Source organism: Calliopsis andreniformis, chromosome 5 (genome assembly GCF_051401765.1).
Source record: "Calliopsis andreniformis isolate RMS-2024a chromosome 5, iyCalAndr_principal, whole genome shotgun sequence".
Classification (NCBI taxonomy): Eukaryota; Metazoa; Arthropoda; class Insecta; order Hymenoptera; family Andrenidae; genus Calliopsis; species Calliopsis andreniformis.
Genome location: NC_135066.1, coordinates 9,822,425 through 9,843,092, shown reverse-complemented (window position 1 = coordinate 9,843,092; position 20,668 = coordinate 9,822,425). Strand labels below are relative to the sequence as shown.

At 37.0% G+C, this 20,668-nt stretch overlaps 1 protein-coding gene and 1 long non-coding RNA gene across 3 annotated transcripts in view; both read left to right on the top strand.

The window, feature by feature from the left end:
- The first annotated feature begins 1,032 nt into the window (after positions 1–1,032).
- On the top strand, positions 1,033–3,243 carry LOC143179161 (uncharacterized). The gene is made up of 3 exons (XR_013001903.1): positions 1,033–1,197; positions 1,355–1,605; positions 1,877–3,243. It is a non-coding gene; the product is annotated as an uncharacterized LOC143179161 (long non-coding RNA).
- Positions 3,244–5,717: 2,474 nt separating this feature from the next.
- Positions 5,718–20,668, top strand: part of LOC143179825 (uncharacterized) — a 32,709-nt gene continuing 17,758 nt past the window's right edge. The window contains exons 1-4 of one of the 2 annotated variants that reach the window (XM_076379207.1): positions 5,718–7,088; positions 18,436–18,550; positions 19,395–19,633; positions 20,038–20,311. In XM_076379207.1, coding sequence (XP_076235322.1) covers positions 6,814–7,088; positions 18,436–18,550; positions 19,395–19,633; positions 20,038–20,311 — 903 coding nt within the window. In that variant the 5' untranslated portion in view covers positions 5,718–6,813. Of the gene's footprint in view, positions 7,089–10,530; positions 11,722–18,435; positions 18,551–19,394; positions 19,634–20,037; positions 20,312–20,668 lie in introns of those variants that run through there. The other variant, XM_076379208.1, reaches the window with a different exon arrangement.

The window sequence follows — 20,668 nt, the reverse complement described above, 5'->3', positions numbered from 1 at the left end:
ATAAATACATCAATTTCGATGATAAAACTACTCTTCACGAATATAGAGGGCGTACCGAAATAGCAGCGTTGCCTTTTGCACTATTTAGGTGGCAGCAGCTACTCAATAATATTCAAAATTCAAACATTTATGAGCTCGTAGCGAAATTCTGTTGCTAGGATAGGATTTACAATGCTCAGGTCCTGCACTAACATAAAATTTAAGGAATAACAAGGACTCAAATGAATAAATACTTTAGATACTTACACATATGGAATTAAAATTCAAGTTTTATATAGCTCTTTTTGTTATTATTTAAATAGTACTTTCCAGGCTTTGAATAAAGGATATGGGAGCACCACGTTAACAAATTTCCCTTCATTAAAACGAAAACAAAATTTTCTATAAACTGGACCAAAACTTGTAACGTTTGCTCCGAACAATAATCAATAATCTCGTATTTTAATATTCTAAATAGTTGTCGCCACTGTGGAAGTAATTTGCACAGTAAACTTTGCTCCAGTACAGTTGCGAAATTTAATCGACCGGGAATTACACCAGGAAACAAGTTTGTGAGTTCCACTTTAGCTACATTTTCATTATCACCTGTAAGCATTTCGGCCCAGTTCGCTTACAATTCACGAGACGCTTACTTTCACGTCCTCCAACAGAGAGACTAATTAAAGCGAACATTCTCAACATGCAGTTTAGTGCAATTGAAATGTGAGGATCGCATATCAATCAGGTCGAGATTTTGTTCCAGGAAATCATTCCACTGTTCTCGAGATACTGAGTAGTGGAACTGGTCATTGGAATTTAGATAATGCAACTCTGTTGGAAATTAAGCGCGCACTATTGTACAATCAGAGTTGACCAAAATTTTGATTTTTCTCGCATTTTTGTTTCGCAGAACTGCGTTACTGATGATAGCTTATTGCGCGTATTCTTGCGCACGGTTTACAATACGCGCTTGCTTATTTACATTACATACATATGTATAAAGCCACTTGTGTCGCTTACGCCAACCAGGAGAATGTGTGACACGTACAGGCATGTCGGCGATCGAGGAGGCGTACATATGTACATACGTGCAGCTCGTTTCTCTATTTACGCTGCTTGGTGACGCATAAATCAGTGGGAAAACGTTCCAGAGGAAAAAGAAAGGAAAATGAAATGATCACGATTGACACGAAAAACGATTTCAAACGGAACAATTGCGTGAGTAATATCGATGTACATATGGTTGATTCTTGCTTTTTAACTCTTTTACTTGGAAATGTAATAAGTTCTTTAGCTAATGTATTCGAGAGAAACTATACCATAGCAGCTCTTTTTTTTAAAAATATGAGTGCTTTAAAGAATGTTGATATTTCAGCATGAGAAGTTTTTTATATTTTATTTCATTACTCGAAGGACACGCTATGTCGTGTATAATCTCATTGCCAGTTAAATAAACCTTATCGGACTTGAATTATTCTTTTACGTAAGTCTCGTCACGATCGTTAGATTAATTAATCCTGTACAAACATGGCCTGCGAATGAAGGAATATTTGAATAGCAGTATTTGGATAATGGAACATTCGGATAACAAAAATTTGGTTGAGAAATGGTATACTGGAAATACAGGTATATATATTATAATCAAACATTAAAACGAGATAAGAGAGAAGGAAAAGGAAACCGTACTTTCGCAGATCCTGTACCTAAGCTTGATTTTTTCGCAAGTTGCAGTCTCGAAGTTTCCATTAATGTTGTAAATAGGATATCACTTATTATATTACCATAAATAAATTTGTGATAATTGTGTGATATATGTCATAGCAATTTACAATAAGAAATATACATTGGTAAATAAATACACATAAAATTTCAGAGGATTTTTAATTTTAATTTTCAGAATTTTCTGCCATACTTCTGCGGCGATGATGAAGCAGCGATTGCTTGTTAGAATATGAAGATTCTTTGCGATAAAACAGCTGCTGTTAGTTGCGTGTATATTCAAGTGTCGAGATTGCCTCGTTAACGGGTAATTGAGAAGCACCTTTGAACTTTCCAATGACCAATGTGTGTTGAAAAATAAAAATTGTATGTTACGAAGCTATTTATCATAGTTCTGAATATATGCTCTACTACACTCAAGTGTGTTCTTCCAAACAATTAAAAATTCACTATTGTATTCAAATTTAAAATTTGTATACTGTCTATATTATATATTTATTCGTTCAAACATTTCTATAATATCGTGAAGCAATTTGCCGCTTGTTCTACTAAGAGGATATCAAAAATGTTTTAAAATATTGAAAATGTGAAATCTAATAGCAAACTGGTACGCGTACATACCTGTTAGAAGTAAACTAGCACAGACAATCGTAAATCAAACATAATGTTTAGAAACTCCCGTTAATCATCGAAATGTAAGAGCTATAAAACTGGTAAACTTCGAAACATAGACGTATCTGTTTTCATTCTTATGCCAATAAATATTTATGAGATATGTGCATATCAAGTGTGTAACATGTACACGTTTCAATATTTTAAGTGGTGGTAGAAGACCTCAAATGGGTCACAAAATGTCTCATAACATAATGTTCGATCTGCTTTCATTTTGCAGTAATAATGCTTTAAAGTTAGCATGTCTATATGGTCAAATAAAATCAGAGGATTTTGTAATTTTGCAAATATATTAAAAAAGAGTAATAGAAGATAAAAGTCTGAATACATTTTATTATATCTTTTACGGTTTAATTTTTATAAAGCTTTAAAGATCAAAAATGCTTGCGGAAGAGAACGTAGATAACACAGAGAGATATAATGTAACCGAAAAGACTGCCGGCAGTCAGCTGTTAAAGATTGACCCAGTGATCGACAGAGCAGGGATCGTTTACAATAGGAGTCCCATTGAAGGATTTATGTCTATGAGGATCTTAACATGTGTTTAAGGCCTTCCGAAACAGACACAACCTTCTCAACAATCGAATTTTCTAGGTCAACAGACTCCTTCAATGTGTTTGTCTCATCAATATGCACGAGCTACTCTTCGCTTCAGAACATACTGCTAACTTTACGGCATTATTACTGCAAACTGAAAGCAGATCAGACACTGTGTTATAGGACACTCTGTGATCCAATTGGGCTACCCTACTACCCCTTCAAATATTTAAATGCATACATGTTACACCCTGTGTATATGTAGTATGTGTGTATCTTGATCATTCTGGTAACTAAAAGTAATAGATTTTCAATAAATATCACCTCCTCTTGAAATCGTTAACTACACTTTCTTAATCACTGAAAAGAGGCTATTCAATCATACACGAATACCGTGTTTTCCAACAAGGAAAGGCAACATAAATACCACGTTCCAACGAAAGGCTAAAGGTCAGAGAAAAGTCCGGAAATCAGGCAGAAAGGTGTCCGTTATTGCAATAAAAAAATTCGTGTCGAAAATACGGTGCTCCACAGCGGCTCAACATAATCTTATCTTCGCCCCTGCCCACATGTCAACTTTTTCTACCGCCTCGGCGAACACATTCTCCCAGACTGCGCCCGCGTGCTCGCTCCTCCAACGCATACACAAACTTATTCCCATCTAGACGAGCATATCTGTGAACAGTGTTTCCTCGCACATGAGCACACCAACATTCTTCGTCTTTTCTCGACACGCTTCTACGCGTGCACACCGACAATTTTATGTTCGTGGACACCACGCACACATGCCTTCTCGCTACGCGTTCTCTAACATTTTTGTGTGGGTGCACGCGAACGCGCGCGATTATTTTCGCTTGTGGCGCAGCGCACGCAATCTCAGAAGTGGTTCTCTCGTTGACAAGTTCCGAGTGAGTTTTCGCTGGCACCGTGACGACTACCGATTGGAACAGTGCACAGTGCGTTGAGTGGTTTTGGAAAGAAAAATGAAATTTTCGGTTTTTAGGATTCATTTACACGTATTTGAAAAGACTGAGGCAATTTGGGTAACTGAACTCGCAAATTAAGTCACTCTGAATTTTCTGTGAAGACGTTCAACTATTCTATTGCAGTACTTTCTTAAGCTTGAACAGTACCTACAAATCAGAATATTTGCAAAAGTTACTAGGAACTTCTTAGGAAGAATCTTCTAACTTGGAAACAATTCAAACAGTACTATACTAAAAAGTTTGAATTTTGCCCTCGTCTGTTACAGAATAGATACATCTAGAAACAGTTCCCACCTAAGATCACAAAATAGTTTTGAAGAGTGATCTAGAAAAACTTGATTAAGGTATAAGAAAACTGGGCCATTTCGAATTATTAATATAGTTTAATATAGTGGAAAGAGAAAGAAGCTAATATTAAAATTAAGAGGATTACTCTTAACAATATACTTCATTAAGCCAACGTAAACTGATTCGTATTTTTTACGCAATGCATAAATCTTGTTTGATACAAAGTATTAGTTTAATACAATCAGTAAGAATTGACTTTGTAAATTTAATAAAACTGCTCTTACAGTAGTCAAGCTACCTTTGTTAATTTTACAAAGGTCTATAACAAATCCTACGAAAGTCAACCCTGCTTTAAATGCAGTTACAGTGGATGCAATTTATAACGAACTGATATTCTGACGAATATGTCAGAACAGATTAGTTCAAACATTCGACAGAACAATACTTCATCAAAGAATGCATCCACTGTAACCACAGCCTAAATCTCCTTAGGAGACTTTTACAAGATCTACATGACCATTTTAGTACCCACAGAGAAGCATCCTTTTTTATCATTGTCACCTAACCAACGCACTGTGCAGTGGTTCGAGAACTCGAGGATCCAGCATGGTTTCTTGGTCCCTGGTTCCACAGCACCAATTCTCGCAAAATGAACGAACAGTGCTGTAAAACTGACCCGTGACACGCTCGAAGGGATTCTTATGCAACGATTACAGTGCACAGGTTGCATTTTCTCAGTGTCGGCACAACGAGCAAAGAACGCGAAACGGCGAACAGAGAAACGCGAACGCGCGGGGAAACGGAGGGACGCATCGCCGGTGAATTATGAATGATGCCCGCAACGAGGACGATCGCGCGGCTCTGCGGGCCCCGCTGGTGGAAATAGCGTGCAATTTCTGCGCGGAAACGCAGAGAAACGGACAAATACGCCTGCACGCGTCGCTCCGCGACGTACCGCTCGGTCGTTCGTCACGAACGGCGGATCTCTAACTTCTGGCCTGCCGAAGTTCGAGGAGAACAGGAAGAAAGGGCCCTCGAGGATATTCAGTGAGAGGGAAGTGCTATCCTGTGCCATTAGCAGATTGTGCGACGCGTTGACAGATATTCAAGTTTTGAATTTTAGTAAATGGAGAATATTTCTTAACGAAAGGTGCCAACGTGTGCTCTGTGTTCTGTGACTTCTTATATTTCAATTAAAACAGAAAAGTTTTGGAATTCTGAAGAGCTAGAAAGTAGGAGAGTGAAGGATATTCAGTGATGACAAGGTGTTCGCGCGTGTCTTTCTATGGTATATCGTTCGTTTACTGGAGGTTAATGAAAAAGCTACAGATTTGAGTAATGGAAATCTAGAAACGGAGGATAGAAAAAGGAAGAATTAAATGTTGAACAACGTTGAAAGCATTCAAACAAGAATATTTTCTAGTGAAATCATAGGACTGGTCCTTGTGAACTAAACTGACAGATCATTTTATAAAGAATTTGCTAATTAACTACCATGAGAAACATGATATATAAATATCTATAGAAAATTACTAAGTGAGCTATTAAAGTAATTCTTGCTAATTTATTGTTAGCTTATATTATCTTATTTTACTGACTGCTGATCCTATCGTTCATTCATTGATCAAAGAAGAAGCTACAGATTGTAATAAACCAGAAAGAAGAATAAATACCCTGAAAATAGAGGAAGCTGGAGGCCCTGCTGCTCCAAAATTAGAGGCAAACAAAAAGGCCAGAGTTTTGAGGACCTCCAGAGGAAAAAGACTGCAGAGACAAGAAAGTCCAATCCAGCCTCGTGTGACGTCTCAAGTCAAAGCTTCGCTACTCGAGCCACAAACCACGGAAATATCGGTAATCATGCGCGGTCTTCGCGGAAGATTGATAAGGATGACGAAACGGGACGAGAATAAACGATAGAATGCGCGTTTGTACGAGAAATCGTATGGACGGTACGTGGTGGCGTGAACGTGGCCGTGGAACTTGGAACGCTCGCGTGAATTTTAACTTGGCCTGTTTACATTGCAAACGAAGGGATCTCTTCTAACCAGCGCGTGTGGTTTTAAGATTCAAATTAAACGCTAACGGTGCTGCGAACGATACGCGGCTGTAACTGTCGAGGCTGGTGGGATCATCGACACAAAACTACTCCAGCGACAGGTGGAAGGTGGACGACGAGGAAGTAACGTGGCTAACGTAAACCGGAACAAAGGACGGATGAGCGACTAAATCCGTGGGATCAGGGAACTGTGAGTGGCGTCCGTGGGAAATCGTAAATTCGACTGACGTCTGTGCGGACCCCAACGACGTCAGGGAGCACGCGTTAAGCCATTTGAATCTCGGCCTATCGCTGGATTTACAACCGACCGAATTAGCCGAGGGTCTGATTATAAGTGGAAGATTGCCCGAGACATTTCGGGAAAAAGGCGGCTGGTTCATTGACCACCGGCTAACGGGCCCGATGATGAAGAGAATAGAAGCTTGGACGATGATGAATGGCAGAATGGATTAGCCAACGATGCGATACGGGATGATGGTACTCGTCTTCGCTCGTCCGTGAAGATAGCTTGGGGGTCTATAAATACGATAAGCGAAAGAAGCGGCACGGGCGGGCGCGTAACGTTCGTTCAACGAAATGCTCATGTCCGAAAAGGGTTCTTTCACGAAAGGAACCGACGAGGAACCGGACGAGCATTTGACAGCCACAGGCGACACTGTGCCATTGGACGAGTTACTGGTGAACTCGACCGTTCCTGCGGCTGCGGTTGCGGTAAAAGTGTGCGAGGATTCCGCGGACGAAGGTGGAAGGAACAACGGCGAGAAACAAAGGCGTGGTATTCTCAGCAATTTCCAGAGGAGAACGTTCAGCAGGATCAGTTTCAAGGGGGAGAATGGACCTTTGCTCAGCAGGTGAATGTATTTTGTTTCTTTTTTTTCTTCTTGGCTTTCTTAGATTAATAATCCTGGAAACAGGTTGGTTTGAAGCGTGATAATTTCTCTGGAGGCAGATGAATTTATTTACCATGAAAAGTAGTATTAAGTAGGACTATGAGGGTCAGAATAATTTAATTTTATACGCCAGAATTTTATACGCCATATTATCACTTCATTTCTGTTTTGTCAGAATAACATTATCTTTATTACGTTTAGTAACGTAACTCTTGCTCCAATATTTAGAACATAGTACTTTTACGGAGTTTAACTTTCTTTTATAAGAAAAAACTTAAATGCACAGTTATGAGTGTGTTAAGAAGAGTTTAGTAAAAGCAGTATTTTGATTGATAAATTAAGCAAATATTTTCTCAATTCTCAAAAATAGCTATGTCACTGAATTACAGTTTTCAGTGTCGTTTACTAAACAGAAACCAGTTTTTAGACTTCGCTGATAAGAAAATAAAACTTGCCATCTTCCATAATTCCTTCACCTTTAGCTACGCATACCACTTTCTTTATACATATCTTATAGCATTATCAGTATTTTAGTCGGTATAATTCTTCGGTAAAGAATATATTCTCTACACTCATTTCCATATTCATAACTAAATGAAGACGAACTACTTCATTATGTTCATATAAAAAGTTAATTTTGTATTTTTTTATAAAAGTTTTTCAATATTTACGTAGGATGAATTTGTTTTTCTCAATGAATAAAGATTTTTGCATGACAAGTCAGTTTGTCTTCATCGATTAAAAGGTCAAATCCGTAAACTTTAAGTGTACAAAAAAAACGAAAAGAATTCGACCTTCGTCGATTACGAAGTAGATTATCTATGTAATGGCTTGCATATCTTTTTTAATGCAGTTATTTACCCCAGTACTCGAGTCTATTACGACTGTATAATTATTAATTTAATCACACATGCCGCTATTTTGAGATAAGAGTAACATGACGCAAAAGAGATAAATAATGTTCGTCGAGCTTTGCGCTTTTTTTAGTAAAACTCGTAAAATATCCAGTTTTCTAAATGAGTGCTTAACTTGTAACAAAGAGGTACGCAGTGTTCCTTCTACTTGTTAAGTATGTATATACATGTATTACACAAATGCTGTATTTCAAAAGTGACACAACTCACAATCAGAAAAATTCTTCAGAGTAAACAAGAAGGTATTTATGAGCTTAGAGGAATATTATTTACTAAAGAAGTAATAATGTCATAGATGCGAGGAATTTATTTCTATGTATAAGAATAAGAAGATAAGAATTTAATTAGTAAGATTTTTAAATTCTTTCACGATACTAATTAAAAAATTATATTTTGAGAATTGTGTCACTATACATATACTATGTTGAAATAGGTATGTATATACATACGCAATAGGTATGTAATATAACGAAAAACGCAATTTAACTTTACTCGCAGACCGAAACTACATTACTAATTCGTGAACACTAATGAAGTTAACAGCTAATAGTCAATTTTCTTTTACCGATAACGAAGATATAAAGACAGATACTCCGAGGACAGAATAGTCTCTGATTTTTGCGACTCAAACCTGGCACACGAAAGGCTCCATTGAATTTTCTTCACAGAATGGACATTCTCGCTTTATTTTGTCGTTTGTAAGTATTCTCACCGATTTGCATGGGTAATATTCATGCAAAGAAATGCTTTATTACCTTTGAGGAGCCACTCTTTTTCAGACTATTTCACAATACTGTTAAAGAAAGAATTAGAAATTCTATTAATAGTAAGGTTGAGGAATCGTTAGCATTAGTATTTTACTTTAGAAAAGTTATTGTGGATCTTTTAATTTGCAAATTATTTTTCTTGAAGACTAATTAAAGAATAATTATCACCAGGATAATTTTGCTGTCTATTCTGTGAAATTTGTGGAAAATTTTCTTACTCATAAAAATACATCATGGTTCGTTTACTTGACTAGAACATAATTCTAAATTAAAAACTGTACCTAAAGTTTTCCTTTCAAATGTAATTGATTAAATTGATGCTACAATGAAAATCAAACATACTGTTCATATGAGCACCAAGGGAGGTTTCAAAGAAGCCATGAGAAAGGGACTCGAAGTTCACGAATTTTATGATTTCATTAAAAATGTCTTGCTATTTTTTCTGAAATCGTCAAGAATACACTTGTCATTTGGAACTGGACCATAATATATGGCTCGTGACCCTGCGAAAATAGTGACTGGTCTTCCCTGTCTCTGTTACGATCGACAGAAATCCTGCTTTTCTGAACCGAGAATAGAAGCGACTAATTGCGGAAGACGCCTCTGCAAGAAGCAGGGATTCCCGACGCCCGGCATCGTTTCGTGTCTGTGCGTGCGCGATAAAGACCTCTGTGCTTCAACGAGGCCCTAGTTTACGTTCCTCAACGTCTTTCTCGTATGTCTTGCCCTTATTCCACTGGCTGTGTTAACATTTCGTTCAATTTCCGAGATTAAAAGAATAGATGGGTACTTTCGAGAATTAGGTACTTTATTTGAAGCTTTGATGATTATTGATGGCCACAACATTTTGAATTTTGACCAGTAGGTTACAGTTCATTGACTTCAATTCGTGTTTGTTTGGAACTGAGCAAAAATAGTCTGCTAAAGTTTTCATTCATAATCTTTAGAATCTGTTTCAAGACAGCTCCACACATTCTTGACGCACTATAGATAGTACATTCAATAATATTGACTTTAAAGTGATATTTGAATTGCGGTGAAGACAGTGTGTTTCAGAAACTGAAAAAATACAATTTCTTGCAGTATGTGAATTTGTATCTGAAGATACTTGATTTGGGAGGTATGAGTAGACTACGAGAGTCTTATTTATGAGACATTTAAATGAGCGAAGTAAAAAGTGCGCAGAATATGCAACAATGTACAAAATACCTCAAGCAAAATACTCACAAGTGAAACAGATCTCTGTTTAGGTTTTTCTAATTAGTGTTCATAAACAGTAAATTTTCTTAATTTAATTTTATCTATTTTGAAATTTTAAAGGAATTATTTTTCAAATATACAATGATATAATTTCATAGTAATTTCACAATTAGCAATATTTCAGTTCTAGTCCCATAAATCACCATAAAATTGATCACCCAATACTCATTAAAACTCGTTGACCGTCCAACCTTTAAACACATCCTTCTGCATATTTGCTATATTGATCACGATCAAACTGGTGCATCCAACAACAGATCAGTCCAATGATCTGCTCAGTATGAGCGTCGGTTGTCATCGAGGCTCCATCTCTAGCATATCAAACGAATCTAGCCGATTCACAGCCCGTGCCAACCTGGCGCGTAAAGACAAAAGGGAAATCGTTCGCCAAGGGTCGAAATTGGACCGCTCTCAGTGTCTGCCGAGCTTTGGTTCGCCAACGAACGTTAATTAAACCGCGACTTCACGCTGCCCTGCTGGCGCCCCTTTCCTTCTTCCGCGTTATCTTGGGATTTTTCAATGATTTCACCGAGTGACGCGACGTTTTTATAAATAATTCAAGCACGGCGCGTAAATCGGTATCTCCCAAACGAAAGCAGTTACTCCATCGATCCCAAGAATTCCTTTTTCCCTTTCGGGCAACTCAACCGATCGCCAATTTGGCGAGCGACATAGACGACTGGGAAGAACCCTTCGACTTCTCGGAAGAAATCGAACAGTTGATGCAGGACGTTCGAAAGTGTTACGCAAAATCGTGGTTTCGGCTCGTGGGTGAATCAGTGTCGCCAGAGTGATCGGGAGTGAACTGGTTCTCGTGGTTGCCCGTCGCAGTGCCTCGAACGAGAATCGTAGTGAAGGTGAAGTGGCTGGTAGGGTGGCACGTTGATCTGTCGCGATCGAGGGGCGAAGGACGCGCGGGAAGATCGTCGAGAAACGGATGTGGTGCAAAAGGTTGATCTGGATTTTCCAGTGGCTCTGGACACGCTGCGATATCTGGCTTTGACGATGCGTTCGTTATCCGTCACGCCGTTAAGAACATCCGCTAGAGCGGCGGTCTCGGCCGAGAAAGCTTAAACTTAGACGCCGAGATTCCGGCTGCGAGACGAACCGAAATACATCGGGTTCTAAGCGGTGCTCCATATCGAATCGACTGTTCGAAAAATTTCTATTTTACTCCCCTCCGCTTTCCTTTTTCTACTCGGTTAGATAGCGGCGCGAGCAGCCCGCCCTAAATATAGGAGTAGCAGAGTCCACGTGTGGGTTAGATTCGCAAGCATTTATTTTTACGATCACGTTTTGGTCGATAAGGGGAGACGGCAGACGGTCCGTGGTTAATTGATTGCTAGGTGATGCTTTGTGTGCACAGCCATGCATAGGAATTGCGCCAGAAACAGAGAAACGTTCGAGCGTGTTTGAAGCGGGCGAACGTCCGCGTCTTGAGGCGGGATCTTCGAAGACGCTTGTGGTGTGATCGAAAAACATGGATGGACCGACATCGAAAACACTCTCGCCGAGCTCTTCAGGGTCAGGAAAAGTCCACTTGGGCGAGGGAATGGCTTTATCCGGCCTGCGAAGGGCGCTTTCTCAAGTGTCGATGTTGGTCGTGAAAGCGACCACTTCTGGGGAAACGGCTTGGAGGGAGGAATTGCACAAGTATGCTATTTCTTACCTTTTACAAGAAAATTATAATCCCTATTAGTACAAAATGTAAATGGTTCTTTAGCACCAAAATTATTCGTTCCACTCGATCAATATTAGGTATTTTTAATTATTCTTTAAAAGAACTTTACAAGCTGGAAAAAATTAAAGATTTAAATATTTGAAAATATAAAGGGTGCGAAATTTCGGGATTTGAAAATTTCAAAACTTTGAATAACCCCACCCTCAGGGTCAGTTTTCACTGAGAGTTAAGAAGAATAATGAAGAGTTAACTTTCATTGAACTATAACTGTTGCACCTTAAGTCAATGGTTTGTAGACCAATTTTGAAGTATGAGTCTATTATTTAAGCACTCAACTAAAACATTCGTATCGTTTCTCTTAGAAAAATGCAGTAGTTATAGATTTATATGTCTAGCTGTTAGACATTGTAGGCAACCCCTAGAAGAAACTCGCACGTTGTCTTGTTTGTTTACAATGGTCTAGCAGGTCGTCCCGAGGTTCTAAAAAATTCAAAAATCTAAATTCTATTCACAGACTTTAATCAAAGCATAAACACAAATTTTGAAGGAACGCGACTTATATTATTTTACCTTCCACTTATAAATATTATAGTCCTAAGTCATTGTAATAAGAAGCTATAAAGTGGCGAAGGCAAATTAGTAGTGCTATCAAGGCAAGTAAGATTTAAAATTCAAATAAAATTACTTTATTGGTTTCCACTGTCATTGAAACTAATTTACCCATTACGAAGTTTCAAAATGAAAATGGAAATGTCTCGATCAAAGCGATTTCCAGCGGTCAACTTAATGCACGTCTTATCTCATTGTAGTATTCTTTAAACAACAATTCCTCAGTACGGCTTATGTCATTAGGTTTATTGCGGCTAGTTACCCATAATCACAGGCACTTTCTCGTCTGCTCTGAATCGCTTCGTTTTACTACGCGCGTGGGTTGGCCTTTCGAAATCCTGTGCATGTTTCCTAACCAGTAGTTCCAGCAATCAATTAACCGTGTCGCCTTAATAAAACTGTTTTATAGTTTATTGCTTGTCGACTTACAAAGATATTTCCTTGAACGAACAAATAATCGAGCTTAATTCGAAAATTACGGTACTTACACTGTTTATTACCTTGTTGTCATCAGTTACTGCATGTTCGAAATTGAAACTCTTCTTAACCCTTAGCCTATCAAAATGGAGTCACTCGGGGATCTCAGTACTCTTCTAACATGAATGCTTTTAAATAATCAAACTTTCAAATTTTTAAATTTTCGAAGACCTTTTATGGAACCTGGAACTCTATTTGAATCCCAGGTGATGTCACATGATAAGAGCTAAGAGGACAATGCAGGTATAGATACCCGGTGTTGGAAAGAAACTATATTAAAAAACTGCCATTTTCCCTAAATTTTACAATACATATTGCGAAAAGTATTCATTTTAAAAATGTATGTAATGTTATATATTACTACTCACTATTCGTGGATCTGTACCTCAGTCATTCTTGTTGTCAATTATTATCTACTGCTATTAGTTGATATTATTGTCATTTAATACTATTGTCAGTCAAGATTATATAGTGTTCGTGAATTATAGTCGGTGAAATTTACGTCGATAATTTCAATGTAACCCGACCATAGCAGAGTGAGGTAGACTTTACAGGAGCATCAAGCTTCAAAGTCCGAGTTACCCAAAGCATCTGTGCTAAAACAGACGCGTTCCTCGCGAGAAAAGAGGATCTTTCGCGGCATGACACGACATTTTCCAGCTTCGCTGGTAACCGCAGCTCAAACAGGTGTGGAAGTCTTAATCTATTTTCATCTCGGGTCAATATGTCAGGGTTGAACGATGCGAAACCACACGAATTTAGAACGTCGTCTGCCAGGCGAACGAACCAAGCCAAATTGAACCGCGTGGTCTAGGCCTGTCCGAGGAAACCAATAACGAACCCCTATTTCCTTTCAAGTTATCCGTCTTCCATCGGAACTTCGTATTCAGTTTCATCTTCTACATTCTCCTATTACGTTTAAATGGAAGCTTCCACAAATAACGAGGAAGAGGTTCCATCTCAAGGATTTACCTGAAGAGAATCGTTTGGTTTTGCATGTCATAAAAGACAAAGTCTTATAATTTGTTCACTGAAAGACAATTGCCAAGAGCTATTTTAAAATTTACATACTTATTTATAGATGGTTTTAAATAATCGTTGCATTGACCATGCGTTTTAAGAAAAACAGTTGTAAAATGGAATTTACGGAGTTAGGAACATAACGTTCTCTTATTTTTACCCAATTGTTCCATTACAATGTGAAGCTTGAACGACATGTTTCTGTCATCAAAACTTGAAGACTGTATTAAAAGTCTTACTTATGACGCTTTTCAAAGTTCAAAATCAAACGATCCCCTTATATTTTTGCTCCCCGAGAGCAAAGCACTCAGCCATGGGAAAGGACTTTGGCCAAGTTCAATACCTCCATGAAGACACCTCCATCTTCTATTTTTGTCATTCGAAGAATACCCGGTGGAAAAATTGGTACACGTCCACCGAGAATCCATCGAAAACTGGCAGAATGACAAGCCGAAACCATACGGTATACTTAGCGCCTCTTCGAGGGGCTCTTTCAATCTGGTTGGGATAATAAAGTAAATGAAGCATTCTTCGTTTTAGCATTAAGGAAAGCAAATACTGGAGATTGGTTCATATTTACGAGTGCATTGTCTTCATCAAAACGCGGGAAGTTCGAAATAGTTGTCTGGCCACGAAAAAAAGAAACTTTTGACCATTTCCAATATTTTCAATTCTGGTGCCATTAAGTTCCTAAATCCTTCTTTATTTAGAGTATCATTTGATTATAAAAATAGTTTAAATAGGGTGCTTCATAGACAGTAATCTTTAATACTTATTGCCTTTAATCCTCCATAGCAAATACTTTGTCACCATAGCACGGTGACAAATTAAGTCCAAGTCTAATTGTTTGATCTTTCTATATTTAAAGAAAAAACTGAAAGAAATTCACGATTCTTATAAAAGTTTTTTAAGGTAAAATACTTCTAAATGATTGGAAACACTCTGGGGGCGAGGACTGGCGAGAAAGTTGTCATTTTAGATGATTGAGACCAACAGCAGACGATGAAAGGCAAGTTCAAAGAGACCGTCGCATCCTTGGACTTTGCCAACAAGTTTAGCGCCTCTGTTACAAGAATTGTAATAATTCGTGAGTGCGCACGCGTCTGTAAACAGCCGTCATTGCTGCTAATCTCGCTCGTCTAGCCTTACGAATTTTCGGAGTCTCTCACGGCCGGATTTATTTTCGGGCGAGTCTCGATCAGACGGAACGTACTGTATCGTCTGGCAAGCGGCGCTGGAATTTCTGTCACCCGGAAGCTTTAAGGGTAGTGATCGGAACTTTGTTGAATCTCTGTTGGATGGAAGGAGGGGACAAAATTTAAGAGTATCAGGAATTTGATATGTTTAAGGCAGAAAATTGATTCAAATTTTATTGACAGTTTTGAAATAGATTTATCATTTTTTAGACCCTCACTGGCTACAAGTTTGAAATCATTTTATTAATTCTCGTCGAAGTTATATTGTATGGCGAAGTTAATACTTTCAACGATAATTAAAACTTTTTTATTTGTATATAATAAAATGAATTAATACTATTCCTTATTGCTAATCGAATTCTGTGTTTAAGAAAGTAAGTTTTACTTTATTTAATTTAGAAAATGGGCCCAAATGTTTGATCCATAGTTACGTATGTTTGAGGTAGAAATGTTCACCATTTTTGTTTCGAAAGTTTCGAGGTTTTGTTTAACAAGTTTATTCTACTCGAAATCGTATAATTTTTTTATTGGAATACTCAGACAAAACATTTGGCGAAAACGTAAATATTCAATGCGCGTCACAAGAAAGACTTTTCTCACGGAGACGAAATTGGAATCGATATATTTTTAGCTAAAAGTTTGTTTTATCATGTTCAAAGCAGTCTCAGGTTTCCTTAGAAAATAAATATTCCACGAATATGAAACCTAATGTACAAATTTGTTACTTTTGACTTTGTCTTTATATAAATTGTTTAAACGAGTAAAATCGACAACCTATCAGTTTGAACTTGCTTGTGAAAAGATTGGTCTATTCAATTATTTAGTTATTCGTCTACTTAGTTGTGAACATGAGTACAACACAATCTTTCTTTACGAATCAAGAGAATTCGACAAGATGTGTCTAACATTTCCAAGTATTCCTATACCATGGCTAACGTCAGTGACCTAGATAAACTGGATCAGTCAAATATTTGGGTGGCCAGAGTTTCGCAACACTTATTTTCACGAGCATGAAAAAGCCTTCACTAAGAAGTCTCTGTTTCTCGTCGTCAGAGAATCGAATTTAAACTCAATTTCTGTAGTTAGAGTTTTCTTAAGAATAAAATTCATTTACTAACCAAGTAATATGACCTTTTTCCTCTGGTTTCGAAAGTAAAGGAAAATTTCTTACTGACATTACAGCATGTCCTGAGCTGCATAGAAGTATATTATTAATTTTCAAGTAACTGTAATCGTGCACATATAATTCATTATAAAAGTCTATCTACGTCTCAAATAAAATCTCGAATCGGTTCTCAATTATATATTATTATAATCAATCTTTTTTACTCAGAGGTACTGTTATATAGTGTCATAATAATGAGAATACGAGAAAACACTAATTGAGACTTGAAGTAAGATTTAATAGTAGTCTACCGCAAAAAATAATATGAGGCATCAGGTTTCGCTTCATGTTTTTACGAGCTTTTACGTAGAACTCTTGCCTAGTTTCTTTAATTGTAATACAAAAAGTATAATTACCTTTACACTGCTCTAGTGCATACAGAGGAATAAATTTGTGAGTTAGTATAATTGTAAAAATTAATTTTTCTCTACCTAACTAGAAAAATACTTAAAAAAACTACTTACTAATTGAATGAACTGATAAATTATTTTCTGTTGACGAAAGAACGTAGGCAAATACATGGAAAGGACAAGAGTAAGAAGAAGAGTCTACCTAAATAATAACTAGAATGCATATAATTTACAAAAATATACAAAATATAAAAAATACAATATGAATTATAGCATTTAAAGACTGAAACAAGATTTTAGTTAAATCCTATTTCTTTAGCTGCATTTATTGAAACATGCATTTCCACACAAACCCTGGTTTAAATAGTAATAATTAAACCAACCTTAAAATAAACTTAAATGAACTTAAACTTAAACTTAAATGAATGTCTAATGTAAGTAAGGTAAACGGTGTGCCTTGTAACATATTTGAATCAGAGATAAACGAAAAACTTGAATCAATTTTTCATCGAGCTATTCCTCTTACGAGATCCCGAGAAATTGATTGCCCTAGAATGGATTGGTCCCGCGAAAAACATGATGTATCGCGAGATCGATTAACTTTACGCGTTTACAACTAACGAGGTTTACGACTAAACGAGCACCCACTGAATCATATAAAAGCGGAAGAGCATTGGGATTCGTTCGCCTGTCGATTTTCTGGCAAATTGCCCTCGATCAGCCCATCCTGGCGCGAACGGGATCTTTTGACCGTAAATTATGTCCTCTGGCATTAAACTCCGTATATTTTGGAGCAGACGATATTACCGTTTTAAACGGCCTTTAGGAAACTCGTGGGGGAAGAGCCGGCGTCTCGTTTCTCGTTTCACGCGAAACAGAACTAGACTGACGATTTCTTTTCGCTATGTTAAAGATCGATTAAATTGATCGCTAAACGTGTCGTGATTCGTTTGAGCTCTGTCGAGTTCGCCTAGCAGATCAGAAAGTTGTAAAATAGGGACCGTATATAGTATGGAGAAGAAAATCTTGAAAAATGACGTTAAAAGTTACATTTTTCGGAATCACATTATGAGATCTCGGCAACAGATGCACTGATTTTTATGAGATCATGAGATTTTATCGAAAAATTGTACCCATGTTATACTGAAATAATACCATTGAATTTTAGGTCTGAACTACGGATCCAGTGATACACACGATTAAAGTTTTTCATAAATCTGCAACAGTAGAACACTCCTAAGAACTTTATGCTACATTACATTTAAAATAAAGTTATTATATCACAAATTTAATATTTCTTATATAGCATTATTTATAATTCATACACAGTACGAAATCTCTGCTCTAAACGCATTTAAGACAAGTTGACTGAAGAAACTGCCAACTGAAATACAGAAGTATTTTTAAATAATTTATTTGATTTCGACACATCATAAAGTTATCATTTCTACATTATCTTTTACTTATTACTTGAGTCGAGAGTTAATGTGACACGTGGAACATGCTCCACGTTACAAGAATACATGTCTAAAGTTAACATTAGCACAAAATAGCAAAATACAGTATCGCAACCCAAAACTACCTCACTCAAAATTTAAGAAAGAAAATCTTCATCTTCAAATTTCCTTGAAAAAAAAGCAGAATCTCTACTAAAAGCAATCTTTTTAAAAACTTTTTCTTGGACAATGATAATATGGTGTTTAAAATAAGAAACACTGCGACATAATGCAATAATAAATACGATAATTAGATGTAAATGTGATGAAACAAACTCATATAGTAACGAATACATTATATCATGTTGTATTTTTATAACTGTCGTTTAGAAAGGATTCAGTTCAAGGTGTTAACGTGTGCCTTTGCTTTCAGGTACCGACAAACCAGGTTCAGTTCTAGGAGGATACGAAAGAGGGTGGTTTTCAAACACGGCGATTGCAATGTCGTACAAGGAAATGTCGCCAAGCGACGACGACGTTACCTTCAGGTAATTTTAAAGTATTTCTAAAAGCGTACGGCCGTGCTGAAACATATACACGGTATCGTTCAAGGCGATCCCAGAAGCCTTCGCTTCTAACTGTCGCCGATTACGCTTCGACATTTCGCGCGTTTTCTTTTCGTTCATTAACCATTGAAACGATCTCCTTTAGTCGGCACGTGGAACAGCAGTAACTCTAATGCGTGTTTTAAAAGCGCAACCACTTGTCAAATCGTTTCGTTCTGTAGCGTACGATTCTGTTTAACTGCTTCATTTTGATTCTCTAGGAACGTTTATATTAACTGTTCGCTTAGCTCCGGGAGACTAAAATTATCGTCTGTTTCTGATGTAAAAGTTAATGGTTACTCGCGACGATTATTTTTGGATGTCGACTTTGGTCGAAATTAGTCAAGTCTCGATTTAAGCCGAATGCAAGTTCGCTATGTATTGCTTTTTCTGGTATCATTTAAATGTATAATATGGTTTTTATTTAAAATCTATTAGCAAGATTATGGTAATGTAAAAGGAGGTATAGAGGAGTGATAATCATCAGAAGAATTTTATTTTTTAATTTCCCTAAAAACTAAAATTCAATGTTCATAAAACACTACTGTCAAAAATTCTTTTAACCTTTTGCAATCAAAATTTCTTGTTCATTCCCAGTTGTTTAATCAAAATCAAGAAAGTAAAATCCAAAAGACAAAAATTATATTACAAATATAAAACAAAAGCAGTACTAAATTATATCCAACTTTCGCTGATACAAAAGTTACCATAAAGATATTTAGAACGAAAAATCATTGAGGAGTATTTAAGAAATAATTTCTTTTTATTTTTAATTCTTATTTTTCAGGATATTTTCACAACACTGGTAGACGCACAATGGCGTTGGACACTCCTGGTATTTTCTATGAATTTCCTACTCTCATGGCTAGGTTTCGCCTTGATATGGTGGCTGATAGCGTACAGTCATGGGGATCTCGATGCAAATAACTACATCAAGCCAAACCTCACATTCACGCCATGTATCGTCGACATCCGTGGCTTCACCAGCTCCTTCCTCTTTTCGATCGAGACGCAACATACGATCGGGTGACTAGCCACTTTTATTTTTAACCAAACATTATGTCGGATCAGTGATTCGAACGAATTTCAGACGCTATTAAATCACTGCAGCTTTCGAGAGAAGTTTCGCCTATGATTAAATTATTTCACTTAAGGACTCGCTGCGAAGAAGAGGCTACCAAAATAGGATCGCCCATTTCCTTAGCATCCTGCATAAGATAACGATTACTGTGATTAAATAAAAATAAACAATTCAACAATTGCATATGCTTCAAGTCAATATTTTTCTCTGAATACTATATTTCTATTGTAATAGTTAACAGGAAATGCTAGAAAAATATACAATAATGAATTTCAAACAACAAAAATTTGTCTTCGTAATATCGTTTATAAAACCAATTCCAGCATTTAATGGAATCGAATTTTTTTAGATATGGATCGAAACATCCCACAGACGAGTGTCCAGAGGCGGTATTCGTGATATGCATACAGTCGATGACAGGAGTGATTCTGCAGGCCTTCATGGTTGGCATAGTATTTGCGAAACTGTCTCGGCCAAAGAAGAGGACGCAGACGTTATTATTTTCAAGAAATGCAGTGATTTGTCAAAGGGACGGCCAACCGTGTCTGATGTTTCGTGTAGGTGACATGAGGAAGAGTCACATTATCGAGGCGCATGTCAGAGCTCAGATGATCAAAAGGAAGGTGGGAAACGTGTTCTATGAATTAAGTCTTAGAGTGTTGAATATTATATATTTTTAACGATGCCAGACAGTCACCTTACGATTTCAATTTGTCTTGCAAAAATTGAGATAAGGTAAACTCAGAAAATAAGATTTTACGCTAAGCAGCTTTGTAGACACTTTGAATATTACCCTGAATAACTCTTTAAGCGTCTTAAGGATACTTAAGTTACTTAAAAATTGCCCTCTTCTTTTTGGACTTATTCATTTCTATATAGTAACTGCTTTAAGTACAAAATTTATTTCTTTATATTAGAGTGGTTTTAGAGAATTGCCATCTGTATTTACATGGTTCTATATGACCTAGTTGGAAGAAAGA